General features: G+C 33.0%; 3 protein-coding genes across 4 annotated transcripts; 2 read left to right on the forward strand and 1 right to left on the reverse strand.

The window, feature by feature from the left end:
* The first annotated feature begins 9,663 nt into the window (after positions 1–9,663).
* Positions 9,664–12,050, forward strand: LOC18041243. Its single transcript, XM_006433769.2, has 2 exons — positions 9,664–11,010; positions 11,871–12,050. The coding sequence occupies exon 1, from the start codon at positions 9,914–9,916 to the stop codon at positions 10,865–10,867; it is 954 nt and encodes a 317-aa protein (XP_006433832.1). The 5' UTR covers positions 9,664–9,913; the 3' UTR covers positions 10,868–11,010; positions 11,871–12,050.
* Positions 12,051–13,192: 1,142 nt separating this feature from the next.
* LOC18041244 (uncharacterized protein At5g64816) lies at positions 13,193–14,381 on the reverse strand. The gene is made up of 2 exons (XM_006433770.2): positions 14,208–14,381; positions 13,193–13,662 (listed from the first exon to the last, which is right to left on the reverse strand). Exon 2 carries the CDS (start codon positions 13,658–13,660, stop codon positions 13,277–13,279), a length of 384 nt encoding a protein of 127 aa, XP_006433833.1. The 5' UTR covers positions 13,661–13,662; positions 14,208–14,381; the 3' UTR covers positions 13,193–13,276.
* Positions 14,382–17,228: 2,847 nt separating this feature from the next.
* On the forward strand, positions 17,229–20,291 carry LOC18040844 (putative oxidoreductase GLYR1). Of its 2 annotated transcripts, none has more exons than XM_006433773.2 (8): positions 17,229–17,475; positions 18,142–18,304; positions 18,436–18,527; positions 18,615–18,657; positions 18,774–18,830; positions 18,968–19,022; positions 19,577–19,755; positions 19,858–20,291. In XM_006433773.2, the coding sequence occupies exons 2-8, from the start codon at positions 18,158–18,160 to the stop codon at positions 19,957–19,959; spliced, it is 675 nt and encodes a 224-aa protein (XP_006433836.1). In that variant the 5' UTR covers positions 17,229–17,475; positions 18,142–18,157; the 3' UTR covers positions 19,960–20,291. The 2 variants fall into 2 exon arrangements, with proteins under 2 accessions (XP_006433836.1, XP_006433835.1); XM_006433772.2 differs by having other exon boundaries at positions 18,968–19,001.
* The last annotated feature ends 277 nt before the right edge of the window (positions 20,292–20,568 follow it).

Below are 20,568 nucleotides of genomic sequence, written 5' to 3' on the forward strand. Positions count from 1 at the left end.
TTTAAATTAATTATCTTTATTTATTCTACATTATACACACTAAAAAAATTTCTCTAAACACTCTTTTATTACTAAAATTAAATTGTTTGGTTATAGGATAAATTTTGCCAATAAGTGAAGAATGATAAATAACAAAATAGGAGCAGAACATTCATTGTCTGGTGTCCAAGTTGATGGCAGAAAGTAGTCTATTAATTGCGGAGATGACAATGTTGTAATATTGATAATATGTAATTGTTTTTGCTTGCAAATTGCAATTCAAATGGGGAGGGTTTTTCTAGTAGAGCTTAAAGGGAGGTCTTATTACAAATTCATAGAGCAAACTTAGTTGTTTTCGCTGATAGCGTTCTTCCTTGGTCTTTTAATTGTCATCGAGGAAGGGCATACATCTTCCATGATATGGAGATGTTGATGCTCTCTAGCATGCACACTGTGAAGGATATATTTTGTTGCTGGTGTAGACAAATTGTTGGCTAGAAATACATTGCTACACATGACAAAAACCAAAATACAAAGAAGGAAAGTTTGTTCTGAAAAATGGAGGATTGTTGGATAGGTCATAGATTGTTGAAGAGGTCACACAGGAACTTATTCTTGAAAGTTCCGAGTAATAATATTATTCCGAGAAATAATATTACACATGCTCTTAATAAAGTGTCCTTAATAATAATTTACATCATGAGTATTTTTGTAATAAATTTTTTTATAATAATATGAGTGTTCAGATTAACTTTAGAGCGCATATAGCCCTACCAATGTATAAAAGTTTACGGGATAACCTACGTTAAAAGTTTCTACCTTAATCCATCAAAACCTCCATGCACCAAACATAACAGATGCTATAATTAACTTTAACACAAGCATTCATTTTTTATCTAGATATTTGAGAGACACCATTTAAGAGGTCACCAAAAAAACCTTGAGGAGCACTGTAGCAGCACAAAACAAATATACAACAGCAAATATAATTAACAACACAAAAATAGAAATACATAATATTAGGTATGGGCAATTTCAAATTCTGAATCCGACCGGATTTTGATTAATTCGGATTAAAAAATATATTATATTCCAAATTTTAACCTCAAATATGATATGATCCTATCTGAATTAGTTCAAATCGAATTCGAATCAAATGAATATTTCGAATAAGTTACAATTTGGATAAGTTCGGACTAAATTCGGATTTTAAGACCTTTTTGACAATTTTCACAAAAAAATCCATGAAATTTATAGTTAATGGAAACATAAGTAATGTAAACCATAAAAAAAGAAAAGAGAATTTATAAAATAAACATTTACCTATGCATTCATTTTGTATAAAGATTCCCTTTCATAAGCAAACGATCCTGGGGCTGGCAGCAGGAAAGGAGCCAAATTTGCTATAATAGTGTCGGTGGTGAGTCTGGTGATATCAATCATTGTTGGTCTCTTCTTCTTGTTATTGATTATTATATTCAAAGCTGAGCTTGGTTAGATTTTCTGATTGTGTCTCTCCGGCGTCGTGGTTTTGGAGGACGTCGATCAAGACGCGGCTAGGTTTGTTTGGCTTGTGTCGTCGGCGGCGTAGGTCATCTTGTGTATCAAGTCAAGTCGTGGGCGTGGTTTGTTCTCGAGGGTCTGGTTTGTGGTCCGGATTCGCAGCTACTTTGTGTCTTGTTGATTTAAGAATTGAGTTTTCATTTTCTTAGTTTCTGCTTTATATTGCAATCTGGTTGGATAATTCATATTAACTCAAATCTGATCGATCCAAATAAAATCCTATCGGATTGCATAAATTATATCTTATTGGACTTGAAACCAAATCCAAATCAGATCCGAATTTGTACGGATTAATATTAAAAAAGACAAAGAAAAGAAAAGAAATACCCATATTGATTGTATACACTGACATGGCAACAGCAGTTTAGCTCTCTTATTACGCGACCATCATTTTTCTTATGAAGAAGAAAGTCTTCGATGGTGACTGTGTATCGCATGACCAACTTATTAGATGTTAAAATTACCATTCACTTATATGCCACACAATAGATACACAATATACTGATATTGATTTAAATATCACATGTCTAAAATTTGTCAAACTATTAATACGTTTGAACATGCATCTAAACAAATTCGTTTTATTTATTTATTTATTTTTGAAAATAGAAATAACTAAATCTATAAATTTCACAATAAAACTTTAGCCAGAGAATTCTAATCTAGCTTTCATTACACAAAAACATGTATGGAGTGCGAATGAAATCACGGGTGCGTGTTAATTCAATTAAGGTCTGTTTAGCACAATATATTGTATTGCTTAACTATATTACATTAGGTTGTATTATATATTATATTTCATTGAGTTGTAATGCAATAGTATAGTTTGCATACCATAGATTGCATTATATAATATAATCTTTTTATTTTAATATTTATATTAAACTAATAATTTAAGATTAATTTATACTTTATTATTTTTATATTCAATTAAAAATTTAAACTTTTATAAGTATAATAAACAATTTTCATCACCAGCCACCACAAACCACTGCGCAGCGCTGCCAGCAATTATATTTTAATGTTATTTGAACTATATTTTAGTATTACTAGAATCCTTATGATCTAAGGTTACAACAAAGAAATTTTCATTAGTCGTAGGTCTATAGTCAGAGTTTTAGTTTTTAAATTTTTTACTATGAATGTATACAAATAGAAACTTTTTTGCCGGTAATAGTTGTACCATTATGTAGCCTTAATCTATTGGTACCAAATTTTCGTACCAAACACCGTGTTATGTAATGACCACCGGTGGCTGGATGCTATTGAACTATCATTGGCAGTTCATCGGCGTGGATATCAGCATTTTGCATTTTTAATTTTATTTAATATTGTGTACTTTTATTTAGTTTTTATTAATTTAATTATAATTTTTTTAAAAAAATTAATGTGAACAGGAAAATTTACCAAATTTAGACTTGCATCGCATTAGAGGTTTGAGATTCGAACCCTAGTCACGTATATACAGTGGTGATGCCGGCAAGGATTTCAGATAAATAGGTTTTCTAATGAAAATGAAAGGAAAAAGGAATCACACCCTTTAACCACCGCCCACCTTGTGTGTTTCTACTCTGCCCATTTCAATCTATCACTTACTGCTTAGTCCTTGTTTATAACCAACACATACTGCCGATGTAGATCGGATCATTGGAATGATAAAGCATTATCGTTGCCGTTTGTTTTGTTATTTCTCTAATCAAATAGCTATGCTTAAGGACAAACCGCCCCCTCTTAACACGCTCACTGACTTCAAGCCATCCAGAACTTCCCATCGCTTCCTTTTTTCTTTTTTTTTTTTCCTATTATTGTCATTTGTAAAACCTATTTAATTGAAATTCGTACCATCGTTGCCAGCGATTTAAGTTAAAGAGCTTTTGGCCTGGGAAGGATTCTCTCACGCCCTTTCCAGGTAGCACGACATTGTTTCTACCCTATTGCTTGTTTTTGTCTGAGCTTTTTCTTTCTTATACCTTTCATTTTGTTTTTTTTATTTGTTGGTTTTTTGTAATTATCTCTGCTGCTTCGGGAGGTGTTTCTAGTGACTATTGATGGCGCATCGAGAGTGTACGTACGCCTGTGTTGAAGTCTCTTTTTTGGCTTTTTGTCAGTGGCGCATCGAGGTTTTCGGATGGCCTAAGGCGAGAGTTTGTCGTGGATTTTATTTATTTATTTTTTTAATAATATCACCGGATTTAGTTCAAATCCAGTGACTATGTTGTTGTTGCGCAATGTAGTAGTGATTTTACCTTACAAATTTGAGTTCAGTAGTCAGACCCATAAAATTCTCCATTACCTCATGAGACCCATCATGCGAAACTACTTTTCATTTTGATTATAAAGAGAAAATTCTATAGTCAACAAGGGTCGAGTCTTAAACTATCTTAGATATTGCATTTCTGTCTATTTGTAACGACATATTAATTATTGACAATTTTCGTCTTTAATGAAAGATTTACTTTTCTTTAAAAAAACGACAACCACGACAACAACGACATCATCGACAATAACAACAACAAAATGACCACGGCAAACAACAAAAACAACAACTTCACTCCACCGTATTCTCATTAAATAAAGAAATTTTCTGGTTTTCAAAATTTATTCTGTGGTCCTAAAAAGGAGTCTCGTTTGTACAAACTTTTACAGTTTTGATAAGGTGTTTCATGCAGTGCACGCACGAAATTACTCTCATTGGTAAACAAATATGCCTGAAATTAAGTTATTCTTGAAGCAATAAACTCACCGGGGGGAAGTTATTGACAGAACCAATCCAAAGACTTACATTAAAGGTTTATAGTAAGAATCTGTAGTGCGGTGAAGGTGCTTGTCACAAAAAGGATTCTTGAATTTTACATCCGTACAAATTCTCACTCTATTATCTTTAAATAAAGGTGGGACTAATGAATATGATAACCACGTGCTTTGTTTCTTTTATGGGTTCCCTCCATGGTTTGCCGAAGGGTGAGAATCAAATTTAGATGAACAAAAATTTCCCAAAGCCCATTTAGATTTTTTCTTCTTTTTCTTTTCTCTCCACACGATCAAAGCTCAAAAGAATCCCCTTTTTTTAGTTGATTTTGTTTCTTAGAATGCTTGTGTTTCTACATGCAAAATGAAGTCAGATGCAACCTCGCAGCTATTGTTTATCACTTTATTGCAACGGTCAAATTTTTTTTTTTTTTAATTACATCTATCAGCTCCTACTTTTATTTTATCTTTAGCACTACAAAATTTTAAAAATATAGTGAACAATTTGCAATTGATAACAAAAAAATTATCCTTGTAAAATATATAAATGGTTATAAATTAAAGTAGACTGACTCAAAATGCAATTGTATAGTTCAATAAGTGGCACACAATTAAGAGAGAGTATGGGTTTTTACTCATGCAGTTATGCGGTTGCAAAACTAAAATTTTGGGTGGTCTGCAACGTAATATTAATAAGGGAGCCTCTAAGTTACAATAATTGTACCATACATCTCTCATGTGAACCACACAAAATTATAGGACCCACAATTTGTGTGGTTCACATGAGAGATGTATGTTACAATTATTGTAACTTAGCATTTGCCTATTAATAAACATTAGTGGGCCATATCATAAAAATGATGAATATGGGTAGCCAACAAAATTTCAGCATAACCTGTTATGTTCTTAGAAATTCCTTTCGCCAGCCTATTTAGTCTTGTACTCGTGGCAATTTGTAAGTCTTGTAACAGATATAGAGTGTGTTTAGAATTGAGGTATTGAAGCTTTTTAAGCTACAGTTGCTGCGAAAAAAAACTGTAATTATGAGATAAAAGTTAGTAATTTATAGTAAATATAAATTTTAAATAATAATTTTGATAAAATTATTAAAGATATAATAAATTTTTCATTATAAAAATAAAAAATCATATCAACATAACTTATAAGTTACAGCAGCTAGTGTTTAAGATACAGCTGCCCAACCTCAATGTCAAACACACCCATAATCCACAGTTATATGTTTTCTAATGGCAATATATGAGTAAAATTTAATTTGTTTCAATTTATTTATTTATTTATTAACTATTCAAAGTTACAGCTGCCCAACCTCAATGTCAAATGCACCCATAATCCACCGTTATATGTTTTCTAATGGCAATACATGAGTAAAATTTAATTTGTTTCAATTTATTTATTTATTTATTAACAATTCAAAGTTATAGTTGCCCAACTTCAATGTCAAACGCACCCATAATCCACCGTTATATGTTTTCTAATGGCAATATATGAGTAAAATTTAATTTGTTTCAATTTATTTATTTATTAACTATTCAAAGTTATAGCTGCCCAACTTCAATGTCAAACGCACCCATAATCCACCGTTATATGTTTTTTAATAGTAATATATGAGTAAGATTTAATTTGTTTAAATTATTTATTTATTTATTAACCATTCATCACCGTTTAAATTTTTACTCCATATAAGTCCATTAGCCAAATGATGCTTTGTTTGCGCAACTTCTTTCGCAATCATAATTTTTGTTTGAACAATAATGCGGGTTAACTGAGCATGTGTTTAGACAAATTTGGCCTTGAAAATCAAAAAATTCTCCTTCACCTACAAAGATGAAAGGACATTAATTAATTGATTAAACAAATTTGCATGACCCTCGTAGCTCGCACCAAGTGTTGATGAGCTTGTACTCTCGTCTCGATTCGAGGAGACCGAGAAACCTCAGGTGGATTTAATTTGCTAAGCCCAAAGTTTTTCCCCCCTTTTTTTTTAGAGAAAAAAAAAGTGTAAATACAGGTAAAAAAAAAGTGATTGCTGCTGCTGTCAAAGTTTCTAAGTTCTATGGTGATGTGTTTATTGCAGAGGCTGAAGCAATCGAATGGGGGCTTCGTCTTGCAGAAAATACCTGTACAGAGCCTTTGATTGTGGAATCAAATGCGCAAGAGGTTGTTAAGTTAATTAACAATAGTCAGGGCTGCAGATCCGAGATCTTCTGGACCATTTCAGAGGTGCAGAGAGTTTTGAAGAGCTTTAGCTCAGTTTGTGTCCAATATACTCATAGATCTTATAATGCAATAGCCCACTCTTTAGCTAAATTAGCTCTAGAAAAACTCGAAACGATTATTTGATTGGGTTCATACCCTCCCTACTTGTTGTACTTGTTTTCTTCTTTAAGCTGAAATGAAGTTATTTTCCTTTCAAAAAAAAAAAAACATCGAAGGAGCTTTACAAAATAATTGGGTATTTTTATGGTGATTTTTGGTTCAACTTTTTGTCAACCAATTAAATCATTCATTGGCTACATGTCAGCACACGTGCATGCGTGCTATGATCCATTAGAATAATAGGATGTATATATTAATTTTTTGAAAGCAGCATTAAGCATCATTTTACAATCCCAAAGTAATGGAAGTAAGTGACATTCGCCATGAAAATGTAATGTGGTCAAGGAGAATCTCATTGCTTCTGATGTCTGAGCTCAAATTTCAGCCTTCCATTTTCATACAACAGAGAGGTGATGGGGTTCAAAAACTTTATATTAGATGAAATTAGAAATTATGGCTGTGGCCTGTGGGTCTTAATATCTCGGCTAAAGTTATAGTCTTATAGGTTGTAATTTTAGGAAAGTAAAAATATAGACTCCGATATAAATCTTTTTTACTTTTACTCGTTATAATTCGTTCAGTTTTTGTCATTTCCATTGACATGTTTAGGAGGCTATAGTGACGGTAAAGTAGGTTGCACGTCACAATTTTAAGCGTTGTTGAGGATGGGCCGGCAATGACTGTAAAAAAAGGAGGCCCATAACGTTTTCAAAAAGAGTGGAACTATATGCACCCCTGTGTTGTTCTAATAAAACCCTACACGTATATTTACAATGTTATCCTTAATTAAAATAAGTACTTTTTACTTTCAAGCTACAAGAATGATTAAACTAAGAATTTGAAATGAGTGCTTTTTACTTTCAACTGCAAACAAGAAAAATAAATCCACCCCATACATGTATCCAACCAATACAAATTAAATCAACTATTAAAATTATGAAAATTATAGTGAAAATTTTTATTTGTGAGGAGACAATATGGTGAAGACTTTTTTTACGTGAGGTTTTAGCGGAAGAAAAATATACGTGGATATTAAGAAAGAAACAAAAGTTGGAGCAGGGTTTTACATAGAAAGGTTAGTTTTGGAAATTGTGGATATGTTAATAGAAGTAACATTTTCCTTTATTATTCGATGGGGTTTAGTTAGAAAAGAGAGCTCAAGGGGATTTCAATAATAAGGGTGCTACTAAGCTCGCCCACTCTTTGAAAAAAAGCCGAATTGCTGTCACTCTTTCACTCTTTCATGGGCTACCCTCCTCGAATTAGAAACCCATCCAAACGAGGCCCAGTTTTTAGACTTTCTTTTTTTCCCCTTTTTTGGCAAGCAGTTTTTAGATTTAAATTATCTCAAGTCCTCAACACCGCATGCATCCCCAGTTTTGGCGAAAATTTATGCAGCCATTGAGGATTATAATAATAATAATAATAATAATTCTGGAGCATTTAAGTTTTACTTCTTGATAAACTAATCATTACACCGTGTATATATATGTATATATGATAGCTATAATATTTCTTTGATTTGTTGATAGTTTATAAAATAATAAATATGTGAGTTTATGTGAACTCAAATTTGACAAGAGAAACAAATTTAAATGTTAGTTCTAAGTTTTGTTATTTAATTTTTTTTTATTTCTAGTTTTTTAAATGCGTAAAACATTTAAATTTCAATTGATATAACATTTATATATTATATGGTTAAATAATAATTTTACAAGAGTTATGCATGATAATCAAGATTCAAATATTAAGAACTCTATTACTATTGTTTTTAAAATTATTTTTTTAAAATCAAATAATTATTCATGTTTTTATATTAGCCCAAGGGTTGCCAAGTTCGCGATAGTAGGGATAGGCAAAATAACCACTGCCCTGAAAAAATCAGACCAAACCTTAATTTTTTTTTTTTAAGAGAAAGAAGATTGATTTATATGAGAAAAAGCCATAAAAAAAACCAATAAAAAACAAAATGATCTGTAGTTGGAAATTGAAAAACCAAATCAAACCGAAACAAAATATTGTTCGTTCAAGGTTCAAATTAAAACATTTCAACTCGAAACAAAATATACACGATGGAATTTTTTTTTTTTAAGAAACAGAAATTGAAACATCATATTCAGTATTCACACGCATCACACATTAGGTCTTGTCAGGGAATTAGAAACCCTATTATTATTGTTTTCAAAATTATTTTTTAAAAAAGTTAATAATTATTCATGTTTTTATCCTAACCCACATATTGCCCAAGTTCACAATAGGAGTAAGAAAAATATTGTTGCTGTAAAAAAACACAAACCAAACCTTAATAGTGTGTTTACTCGAGAGTTTAGGGAATAAAAATAAATAAATAAAAATAAAACACATGTTTATTTAATAAAGTGTAATTTGGGAATGTGAATAAAATTTGTGGGCCTCACACAATTGGGGAGGTTGGGAATGAGGATTCACATTTCCTGAACTGACTTTTGTATTTTTATAATTTTTTTATATTTTATGAATTACTCTCGTTCAAATCACAATTAATTTTATTATTTTAAATGTTATTATTATTATTATCATTATTGAAATTTATTATTATTATCATCATTATTATTAATTTTTTTTAATTAATATCATTTTTATAATAATATTTATACATATATCTAGTTAATGAAAATTACATTATTTAATATTACGAGTATTTTGGTAAATTGATTCTCATTATCATTACTTATTCACATTTATTTTACCGAGTAAATACATTAATGACATTCTAGCATATTCTCATTTTTATTTCTTTTTGTTAAATAAACATTAAAATCTCATTCTCATTCCTCATTCTTATTTCAGTCCATTCATATTCCCAACATATTCTCATTCTACTCCATCCTCATAATCACACTATAAATTTTATTTTATTTTATTTAAAAAAAAGGATCGGTTTATACGAGAAAAAGTTAAAGATTTGAAAAAGAAATACAAAAGAATTTATAGTTTGAAACCGAAACAAGAATCGAACGGCACCCACTTTTTTTTTTTTTGGGAACAACAATCGAAACACAATATTCAGTTATTCACACGCATCACGCATCTGTTCTTGTCCGAAAGTGACCATATTATAATACTAAACCCGCACCACTCATCCTTAAGGACTAATATACCCTTGTCCCCTCGGTTTGTTCATCTGCCATTAAACCAAAACCAAAAGTTCATTTGATTTTATATTTATTTTACCTTCATAACAGTCCCAGCATTTTCTCGCTCCCCAAACAAGACTCGGGAAGAAAAAAGAAAAAGCCAGAAATTAATGGAACCAAATTCGAACAGAGCGGAAGCGGAACGCTTGCTGGGAGTCGCGGAGAAGCTCCTAAATCAACGGGATTTAAACGGGTCAAAAGAATTCGCAATCCTCGCCCAAGAAACCGAACCCCTTTTAGAAGGCTCAGATCAGATCTTGGCCGTCGTCGACGTGCTTCTTGCCGCAGAAAAGCGTGTAAACAACCACCACGACTGGTACTCCATCTTGCAAATCGACCGTCGAACCGACGATCAGGATCTAATCAAGAAACAATACCGCAAACTCGCCCTGCTCTTGCACCCAGACAAGAACAAATACCCTTTCGCAGATCAAGCGTTCACTCTCGTCGTCGACGCGTGGGGGGTGTTATCAGACACCCGTAAGAAAACGCCTTACGATCACGAGCTCAGTCTTTTCACGAAGATCGATTTAACGACTCATTCTGATTCAATGCACCAGAGTAATAAGTTGCCTGTGAGAAGGAGCCAGAGGCCGAGTAGTAATACGAAGAGGCCGAGTAATGCTAGAGGAGTTGATGGCGAGGATCAACGGGCGAGATTGTCCAGTTTCTGGACGGCGTGTCCGTACTGTTATATCTTGTATGAGTACCCGAGGGTTTATGAGAACTGTTGTTTGAGGTGTGAGAATTGTAAGAGAGGGTTCCACGCGGCGTTGGTTCCGAATTTGCCCCCGTTGGTTTCCGGGAAGGATGCGTATTACTGTTGCTGGGGGTTCTTTCCTCTGGGGTTTGTGGCTGGGAATTCCGAAAATGGAGGGCTGCCCACTTCTGGGTTTCCTAATTGGATGCCTCCGCTCTTTACTGGAGGAGGTGGCGGCGGCGGCGATGCTGGTGCTGGTGCTGGTGGTGCTGACGTGGAGGGGCGGGCGAAGGTGGATGGAAATGTTGAGAGAGTGGCCACGGGAGCTAAGAAGAGGGGAAGACCGAGGAAAAATCCGCTGTAGCTGTGACTTTGGGGGCTTGTTAAACATGTTAGAGCAATTACAATGCTTTTTTGGCATGTCTATTCACAAAACCTACTGGATGACAGAACAGAGCTAGGACGGCGATGCTCAGGCTGAAGCTGCTCCTTTCTTGAAATTTCTAGGTATTGTTGTTGTAGTTGTTACTTTTTGTAACTAACTGCTGGCTAGGTGCAGTCATTGTGATATGAGTAATGTTAATTTTTGTTAAGTTCTTAACTTGATTGGATTGAGCCTTGTACATAATGTTGAGTTGAATTTACTGTTCTTGGTTGCTGGTTTTATGTATAAATCATATGTTTTATCTTCACCAGTCTCAAGGTTATAGACCAATTGAATCATGGTAATCTTAAATTCTTGTTAGATTTGTTTGAACATTGGATGGTTATGATGATTTAATTGCAATGTTGCAGAACTTTGTGCATACTGATAGACAGTTGAGTAGCGTGGTATGTTATAAGATTAAAACTGGAAGAGAATAGCTGTGGGTTTGTTATTTGCTGTCGGATTATAGCATTATATGCAATACCCAACAGTGGGGAGGATTCAATGGGTTTTATAAGCATTAGGTTCAAGCTATTTTTATGAATCAGTTATTCTCGCTACGCACCAAATTTTGCTGAAATCTAGGGTCAGTATGGATGGTGAAGTTATAGTAGTTTTGATTTAATGCGAATCATTAACAGCAGGTCTGTTGTTGCATTATTAAAGGCAACAGAACTGAAATCAGTGAAAGATCATTGTTGTTAAAACCTTTTCTATATGAATGATTTTTGTATGTATTTTTTAGTGTGTCATGCTCAAAACTACTTAGCAAGGAGAAATTGATTCTTGATTACTTCTAGTTCAATGGGAAAAATTCGTGTTAAGAGTTATTGATTCTTAATTGATTTTCATTCTACAACTGATATCTGATTTATTCATTTGGTTTACCTTGCATGTTGGTCATATATCGTGCAATAATAACCTCTTTCCAACATTGCAGATGCTCACTAACAATATATTGGTAATGAACCAGCTGCGGAGAACAGAAAAGAGTGGGCTAAATTTGGTTTGTGAATTAAATTTTTTGTGCCTTTGTAATAATTTTCAGTTGAATATTTGGATTGTAATCCTAGAATGAATTGAGGGGAGTTGAATTTGCAGTTGATAGACATCAAGTTGGTGACGAGGAGCCTTTTTTTTTTTTTTAATTGCTCTCTTTCTATTTTCATATTGGCATAAGCGGCATCTTGTGTTGGGCAACTAGTATTATCTCTTAGTGATAAAAATGAATTCTGTTTTTATATTGCGTTTCTAGAAAGCTTGTTTTGTACTTGCTTACCAATTAGACATCCATACATCATTTTCATTCTCCTTGGTGCATAGACAGTTTTTTGGATGAGCAGTCGTTTTCACGGATGCTCACACTTAATACTCAGTTAGATATTTCAAATAATGGGGGAGCCTGTGGCGCAAAGTCTAACTTTAATTGAAGTTAAACCATCCGACCAACTTGAAACTCTTATGTTCCTAGACCATCAACTTGAATAGAATACTAAAGAAAAGGAATAAAGACCAACAAGCTCGTAAGCTTATATGTGTATAATCATCTTTTTTTCAATCAGTATGGCTCAACTCCAATTGTTTCTCAACCATATACACCATTCCCTTCAGGGTTCAAGCACAAACGCAACTTAAACTTAATTCCATCTTCTCTCAATCCGTCTGCTGATGCATAAGTTGTACTTCTCATAGAGTCATACCCAATACAATTCTTACACTGTCCTAACAAGTTTTGGCAGAGTTAAGTTCATTGAAGATGCCAATACATTAAACTGCTACATAGAAGCAATTTTCAGCAGACATGTTAACTCTGCTGTGGTTAAAAACTACTTCTTGGACCCTCCATGGTAAATTGTGCATAAGGAAAACGAAAATGAATGGGCATGCAGTAACCATTCCCCCACCCAAAAGATTCCTACAACAGGAATCATTCCAGTCTGGTGGCTTAGTGGTGGCTGAACAATATTTCCTCCAACCAAGACTGAAGGAAAGGCACCACTTTCATTCTAGCGATATAGCACTTGGGACTTGAAAGAGGATATAGCACTTGGGACTTGAAAGAGGATATAGCACTTGGGACTTGAAAGAGGAGAATAAAATGGAGAAACAAACAATAATTTGAAACATCATGAGAAAATTTTCTAACCATCCTGATTACTAACTACATTGGGCCAACAAATATGATAATCTAGAATCAGATTCTGACAACAAGAACGCAGTTTCAACAGATATAATTGGAACTCATGGAATAGGTATATCAATTCACTAAATTAAATGTATATTGCAAGAAACTAGTTTTAAAAATTCCAGCCAAATAGTAGATAGGGCAACATGAAGACAATGCTATTATGACATGACAGAGGAATTTGATAACCTAAGGCACTCACTTTGGCACTTCCTAAGACATATATCATTCCAATTGGGGACTTGGTGTTGATTGACACAAACAGTTCTTGCACATGCATCAGCACAAGCATCAATCTGAGAAACACCACAAACAGTGACACAAGTGTCAATGGTCGGCTCTTTAGATAATGAACCAACCTTCTTTAGCATCCTCTTTGAAGTGCACACCCTCTCGCATACAAAGATATCATCAGAGCTCTTCTCACGCCCTCTTGCACTCTTCAGCCTCTGTTCTTCCGCTCTCCTTTTCTTCATCCTCAGAGCTTGTCCCATGATTACAGCTGGTATAGCTGCGCCTAATAGTGACCACCATGGATCCACCATGACTGTTAAAAACAAAAACTTGAACGTAAAATAAACCTATACTCTTTCACCTATTGAAGTACAAGCTCAGTTGAGGAATGCCCAGAAGCAAAATCTAAAACACTTGAAGCATGCAACGGGCTTCTTAATATGAATTCCAATTCAACAAAAAATCACTTCGGATGATAAGCCGCCTTTTGTTTGATGAACGTCTAAACAAAAATCTAAGGTGGAACTACACGCGCGCGCACACACACACAGAATTTATACAATGTAATAGGTAATTGAACAGGAATGGATTAAATTAAAAAGAAAAAATCATTTTTTTCTCTAACCCACATGCTTATCTTCCTTCTAATTCAAAACCCTTGAATCATCGGTCAACGCCAAGTCATTTATACCCAAATTGGGCAAAAAAGTTAATTCAAAACATTTTTCACGCTTTACGACAATCTGATATATTCTTGAGCAAATTAATGACTGCCCATTTGTTATTAAGTACCAGGGTGTGTTTTGGACGACGGCTTAAAGAAAAGATTAGCGGAAGTGAGTACAACGGAGGATTTACCTTCAGTGGGAGACGGGGCTTAATGATCTCGGCGATGGCGATGGCGATGGCGGAACGGAGCTTATCGACCGGAGAGGACACGGAAAGAACAGCTAAAGGAGTTTTGCAAATTGGGGTTTTGAGTTTCAAGGGTTTTGGATTTGTTTCTAACTCTAACCTCTTTAAAGTTTGGGGTTTTTTTTTTTTAAGGGTAAAAATTTATTTAGTTTTTATATTTTAATATTAGTATCTGATTAGTATTTATATTTTTTAAAATGGCTCGAAATATTCTTATTATTAAAGTATTGATACTCTTATCGTTATTTTTTATTTTTTTAACTTATTTTTATAATATTATCCTTTTATAATAATTTTTTTGTTTGAACATTAATAAAAAAAATAATTAAATTACTAATTTCACCTTAGAAAATAAAAAAAATTATATTAATTTTTTTACGAGCACCATTTGCACACTCGGTAGTTTGCATACAATTTTTGACAATTTAATTTTTGATAATTAAAAATTAATATAATTTTTTTATTTTTAGGGTTAAATTAATAATTTAATTATTTTCTTTTTATTAATGTCCAAACAAAAAATTATTATAAAAGGGTAATATTGTAAAAGTAAATCAAAAGAAATAAAAAATAACAATTTAATTTTTGACAGTTAAAAATTAATTTTTTTTATTTCTTAGGATTAAATTGGTAATTTAATTATTTTCTTTTTATTAATGTCAAAACAAAGAAATTATTATAAAAGGTTAATATTGTAAAAGTAAGACAAAAGAAATAAAAAGTAACGGTAAGGGTATCAATACTTTAACGACATAGATGTTTCGAGACATTTTTTAAAATATAAGGACTAAATGGATATTAATCTTAAAATACATGGACTAAATAAGCTTTTATCCTTTTTGCAAAAATAAAGTTGACTACTTCTGGCCCATTGGCGTGCTCATGCCCTCAGCGTGCCCTCAACAACCTTGAGGGCATGGGTTCAAGTCCCAACGCAGGGTCATTGTTGGGACTTGCCTCCGTGTAAAATGAGAGTTAATTGGCTCCCCACATTGGGGTAGGATCAATTTACCTCTAATAATGGTGAGGGTAAATCTTCTTCCAGTCTAATGAGGATTTATATTCAGACTCTACTGTAATAGAATTACTCAGATAAAATTCCGACGAATTTATGATTATAAATATCATGATTGTAATATATAAGTGTATCCAAGAAAAAAAAAAGTTGACTACTTCTGACTTGGGGAACTGCCTCCACTTATTAATATTTTTTAATTATATTTAAATTTACCTCTTATTTTTTATAAAAAAAAAAATTTCACTCGCATTTTTTATTTTTCACCGCTTGAAAAGTCTAGGATTCAATTCTCACCAGGACGAGAGATCTTCATCTTAAATGAGACAAATTCTCAGGACTTCGACTGTTATAAGATGTAAGTAATGATATATAGAATCGACACGATCTAAACTCTGAACAATAGAATGTCATTGATTTTCCAAAATTTCGTCCCCACATTTGCTTCTCATTGCAATTATTATATTGTCATATCTCGGATACCCAAGGCTTTGAAGCGTGATATTACCAACAAGTTTGAACCTAATAATACAATTCATTTTTACATCCACTTTCTTAATAAATTCTTTATTAAAAATTTAAGAACAAGACATACTTTTCAAACATATGCGTGAAAATAATGTAGATTGATTTAACAGATCTTTGATTGGAAACTACCAATAATATTATAATTTAGAGTTCAGTTATGTTGTAATTGTAGTACCTTACCACAGTTATAATATAATTTTACCTATAATTTAAATAAAAAATGTACTTTTAGATAATTTACTTCATAAGTATATTTTTAAAATAAACTTTTAGAAAAAAAAGGTAAATTTTTTTAAAAAAATTTTATTTGTTCAAATATCCTCATATTTGATTTAAAATATTTTACTGCAATGTAAAACTGTCTATACATATTTTGTCTTTTCTCTTTTTAAATGGAAAGGAGGTACACCTTCCCTTTTCTAAAATAACCTTTTCTAAACAAAAAAAAAAAAAAAAAGACGTGTCGTGTAAAAGTAGATTTTGTTAAATTTTTGAGGGCCCTCCCAGGTAACGTCCAGCACTCTCTAGGGTGAGTTATGTGAGTATCTAACTGGGAGTTTATTTTTGTTCATAATTGAGTAGGAATATATAATACTTTCCCGAATATGTTAAGAGTACGTATGCAGATACATACATATATACTTTTATTTTAAATATATTTATTGCACTTTAAAAATTTATTGAACTAGAAATCAAGATACAATACATTTATAGTGCATCCATAAAACATAAAAACTTAAAAATTTACCCCATAATTATTTAAGAGATAATTACTTTTATAATAGTAATTTTTTTTCCCGAAAACTTAAATAGTTGAACACTTGAACTCATGCTCTCAACATTAATAGAGCATTTATTTGTTGAATTGAGGAATTAAAATTAAAATGAGAATGATCGATGGTGTTTATTTAATAAAATAAAGAGAATGAAAATAAAATATGCGGGGTCTATATATTTTTTGAATTGTGGAATGGAACTCGATTTCCACAAAGGGGTAGGGAATCATGTTTTTATTCTTTGGACTCCCCATTTTATTCCCACCTAAATTTTATAATTCCACTTTTGTCTTCAAATAAAATATTATTATATTATATTATATTATTGTTATTGTTATTGTTTTATTATTATTCTTTTTTTAATTGTTGTTGTTAATAATAATAACGACAATAAAATAAATAATCTGTTCTGATTCTTATTCTCTGTACTTATTCTAATCCCTTCGATTATTATTTAATAAATTCACCGTATAAAGGCACGATTTCTTTTGCCATTGAACTGGGCTGACCTACGTTAGTTTGTAGACGTATTAAAAAAGAAAAGAAAAGAAAAGGAGTGAAGGATGGTATGTTAAAATTTTTAAAATAAATTTTTTAATAAGTAAAAAAATAAAACATTCCCGAGTGGCCGGCCTGCCGAGAAAAATAATCGGGCTTTGTTTATAAGTGAAAATGCAAAAAGGTACGGGCTCCTGCAAATCACAGACATAAAGCTGTTGGATTAGGTGGGTTGCCCGTTTTGCTTGTTTCAAGAACAAGAACCTCCCATGAGTCACAATAACTAGGACTGTTTTTTGCTTTGACTCTTCGCATGAATTTGGGGCCATAACCAGCCAATCCCTTCTCTGCTTAGACAATAGACGCAACGCATTTTGCCAGAAGCTGCAGAACTGTAAGCAGACACAAAACAGCATTCCTTTTTTTTTTTTTTTAATTTTCTTTTCATTTTTTTTTTTTTGGGTTATCAAATTGTTAAGGCTTTTGAAATGTGTGTATACTGTTTGGTTTGCTGAGAAATGTTGGGAAGACGATTAAAGTTTTGATTTTGACACTTTTATATGCATAAGCATAGACTGAGCTTAAAGAGACTACCTCGCGTTGATTGATCGCAGAATTGGCATGATCAAAGATAATAATAATAAAAAAAAGAAATTCTTATCAGCTGTGTGACTTTATTTGGGTCACTAAAAGTTTCATGGTATTGAACTTGTAGATTTGATGATATGAGATTCGCTCTCGTTAACTTTTGTCTGTGGAACATGAAATGGGGATTGAAATTGACAGTTTTAATGCAAAGTAATTTTTTCCCCCCGGCGCATTACTAGTACTTTATCCGGTAATAGAAGAGCAAATGTAGTAGATTTACTAGATGGGTAGTAAGTGTGAAAAGTCAGTTACCTTTGAAAGAAATGTCAATTTTGGTTTTACGTGATGGAAATGTCTTTGTTTGGTTAGGCTTCCTATCTTATTTTTCAGAAAAATTATTTATTGGTAGGTAGTGTTGCACGAAGTATTTTTTGATGTGCTTACTTCAAAAGCTCTGATCATTTACATTTAGGTCACAAAAACGAGCAATGAGAAGTAATCGAGTCTCTGGTGGCAGAAATTGTGATAGTGATCGGGATGGAGAGAAATTTGTGGTCAAGCAGTTAGAAGGACAGTTCTTCCCTGGGGATGTTACTTGGGCTAAGCTCCGTGGTAACAAATGGTGGCCTGCAGTGGTATGCAAATCATGTTTCGGTTGTTTTTATGTAGCATTTTCTGTATGAAATTTTTTATGGTTATGTTTTGTGCCACATAAGTTTGATGCCTAATTTGGCTGAAAATGTTTGACTGCTCAGTTATTTTTTAGGTCGTTGACGAGAACACTGTTAGTGAATGCAATAAACCTAGTAAGAGAGCATCTGGAGGCTTTCTTGTCAGGCTTTATGGAAGCTATGAATAGTTTGTACTATCCCCCCTTAATAATTATTTTTTGTTAACTTCATTCACTAACTTGCAGTGATTAATATATATTTTTTTTGCTTGCAGTTTATATGTAGATCCTATTAAATTTCATTTAGAGTTCCAGAAAGTAAGTTTTGATACAAAGAACCATCGATTTGATGCGGCCTTTCCGCTTTGTAGCTAGATCTTCTTGTTTCTATGCTTTTAAATATTATCAAATGATACTTTGGTTTGAATGCTCAGGTACTTGAACAAAGCAATGGTTCTCATAGGGAAATATTTGAAAAAGCCTTGGAGCAGGTAACCTTAATTTTTGTTTGAAGTCTGTATTCTAGCAATCCTGAGAAGGTTGTTATTCTAGCTAGTTGCTCCCCCCAAGGTATCAAATAATATGCTTTTAATGTGCATTTCCTTTTCTCTTTCGGATATGGATACAGGATTTGTCTCATATGAAATCTGGTTGCTCAAAAGGTATAGGATCAAAATCTACAGGTCAGCCTGTTTTTTTCTTGTGATAATGATTTCTTGTTATTTCTTCTACTTTGTATTGCTTAGGACTACATATGGGATATATGAATAAGTTAGAGGTCAAACACAATTAATATTTACTAAAACAGCACACCCGCTTTGGATTGGAACAATAGTGATAGTCTAAATACAGAACTGCTGGTAACTTAATTGTTCGCATAGAGGAAAACTTTTGGTTCTTCTAGTTCTTTGAACACTTGGAATGGAGAGGAGGTATTCATTTTCCTAGGAAATGTGTGGCATTGTTCTTTGTGTCATGGTAAAAGAGAGATAAGAAGACTTTATGTTGTTTAAGTACATTCTTGGTTAAAAATTTCATTACATTCATTGGGGTGGCATTGTACATGTCACAGGAGATAAATATATGCATTCAATATGATAAGTCTACATAGGCACAAGGAGAAGATTGATCTGTAATGTTTTCATTAGAAATTGCCATATACAGCACTCCATGCTCTTGATGCAACATGAGCTTCTATGTTATATTCACTGAACTCAATAAGTTGAAACTATTACAGAAGGTAAATACAAATCAGATAGCGCAAGTGTTCAAGAACAGCTGAAACGGAAATATTCTAAGCAAGGAAGTGGACACAAGAAGCTCAAGCCAAATAACACAAGTGATGAGAAACGAAGAATGAGTGAGATCTCTATGGAAGAGCAAGATGAGAAACCCATGCTGAATAGCCCTAACTCTGTGAGTTTTATTGCAATTCTTTTTCCAATTTCTTCAAGAAGCTTGCCACTTTACCTTCCTTCCATGCAGAAGCTGAGTTATTATATTGATTATTGCTTCCAGGAAGCAAGTTTATTAGGGACATCTCATGAACTGAGTGCACGGAGATTGAGAGTGATGCAAAGTCTTGGTTTGGTTGCACCTTCTGGATCTCCATTCAGTTAAAATGGACAAATTTTTGTGAGCTCATGATATTTGTTTGAATTAAGTTGTTCTTGTATCAAATATCATGGTACTTGCTCGTCAACTTTTGCACAGTGTAAGACTGTTGTTGCTATTAAATACTGTATACCGTGTCAGCCTTTTGTCGGCAATTTTTTCATACATACTCTTGCTAGTCGATTTCAGGCTTGTATGGGTGGTGCAAAGGATTTTGGCCAGATATGCAATCTAGCAATTGTGTAGAGCACATTCTTATCTTGTCACTGTATCGGATTTCTCTTCAACTTGATATTGACAATCTTTCAGGTCACAGAATAGACCTTGTTTATGGGGTACAATTCTCTTGCTTATGGTTTTCTTTCCACCCAAACTCCCCCAACCCCTCCCCCCCAACACCCCCCTTTCTTTTTTCCCCTTGAAATTTTTAGGCGAGGAAATTGTTTTGCCCGAATAGAAATAAAAATAATTAGAAAAAAAAAAGAGAAAATTACCTTGGCATTGCAGTGAAAAGTCAAGATAGAAAAGAGCCGAAATTCAGATTTAGACTTTGGCAACTATCCTTGTATACGCTGTATATTGAGCATATTGATTGTGCGTACTTTGTGCGCTTAT

This window comes from Citrus clementina, unplaced genomic scaffold (genome assembly GCF_000493195.1).
Source record: "Citrus clementina cultivar Clemenules unplaced genomic scaffold, Citrus_clementina_v1.0 scaffold_5, whole genome shotgun sequence".
Classification (NCBI taxonomy): Eukaryota; Viridiplantae; Streptophyta; class Magnoliopsida; order Sapindales; family Rutaceae; genus Citrus; species Citrus x clementina.

Coding starts and splice junctions, on each gene's coding strand:
- LOC18041243 (XM_006433769.2), top strand. CDS start 9,914: ATGGAACCAAATTCGAACAGAGCGGAAGCGGAACGCTTGCTGGGAGTC.
- LOC18040844 (XM_006433773.2), top strand. CDS start 18,158: ATGAGAAGTAATCGAGTCTCTGGTGGCAGAAATTGTGATAGTGATCGG. Junction 18,305..18,435: donor ACAAATGGTGGCCTGCAGTG/GTATGCAAATCA, acceptor GTTATTTTTTAG/GTCGTTGACGAGAACACTGT. Junction 18,658..18,773: donor TTCATTTAGAGTTCCAGAAA/GTAAGTTTTGAT, acceptor TTGAATGCTCAG/GTACTTGAACAAAGCAATGG.
- LOC18041244 (XM_006433770.2), bottom strand. CDS start 13,660: ATGGTGGATCCATGGTGGTCACTATTAGGCGCAGCTATACCAGCTGTA.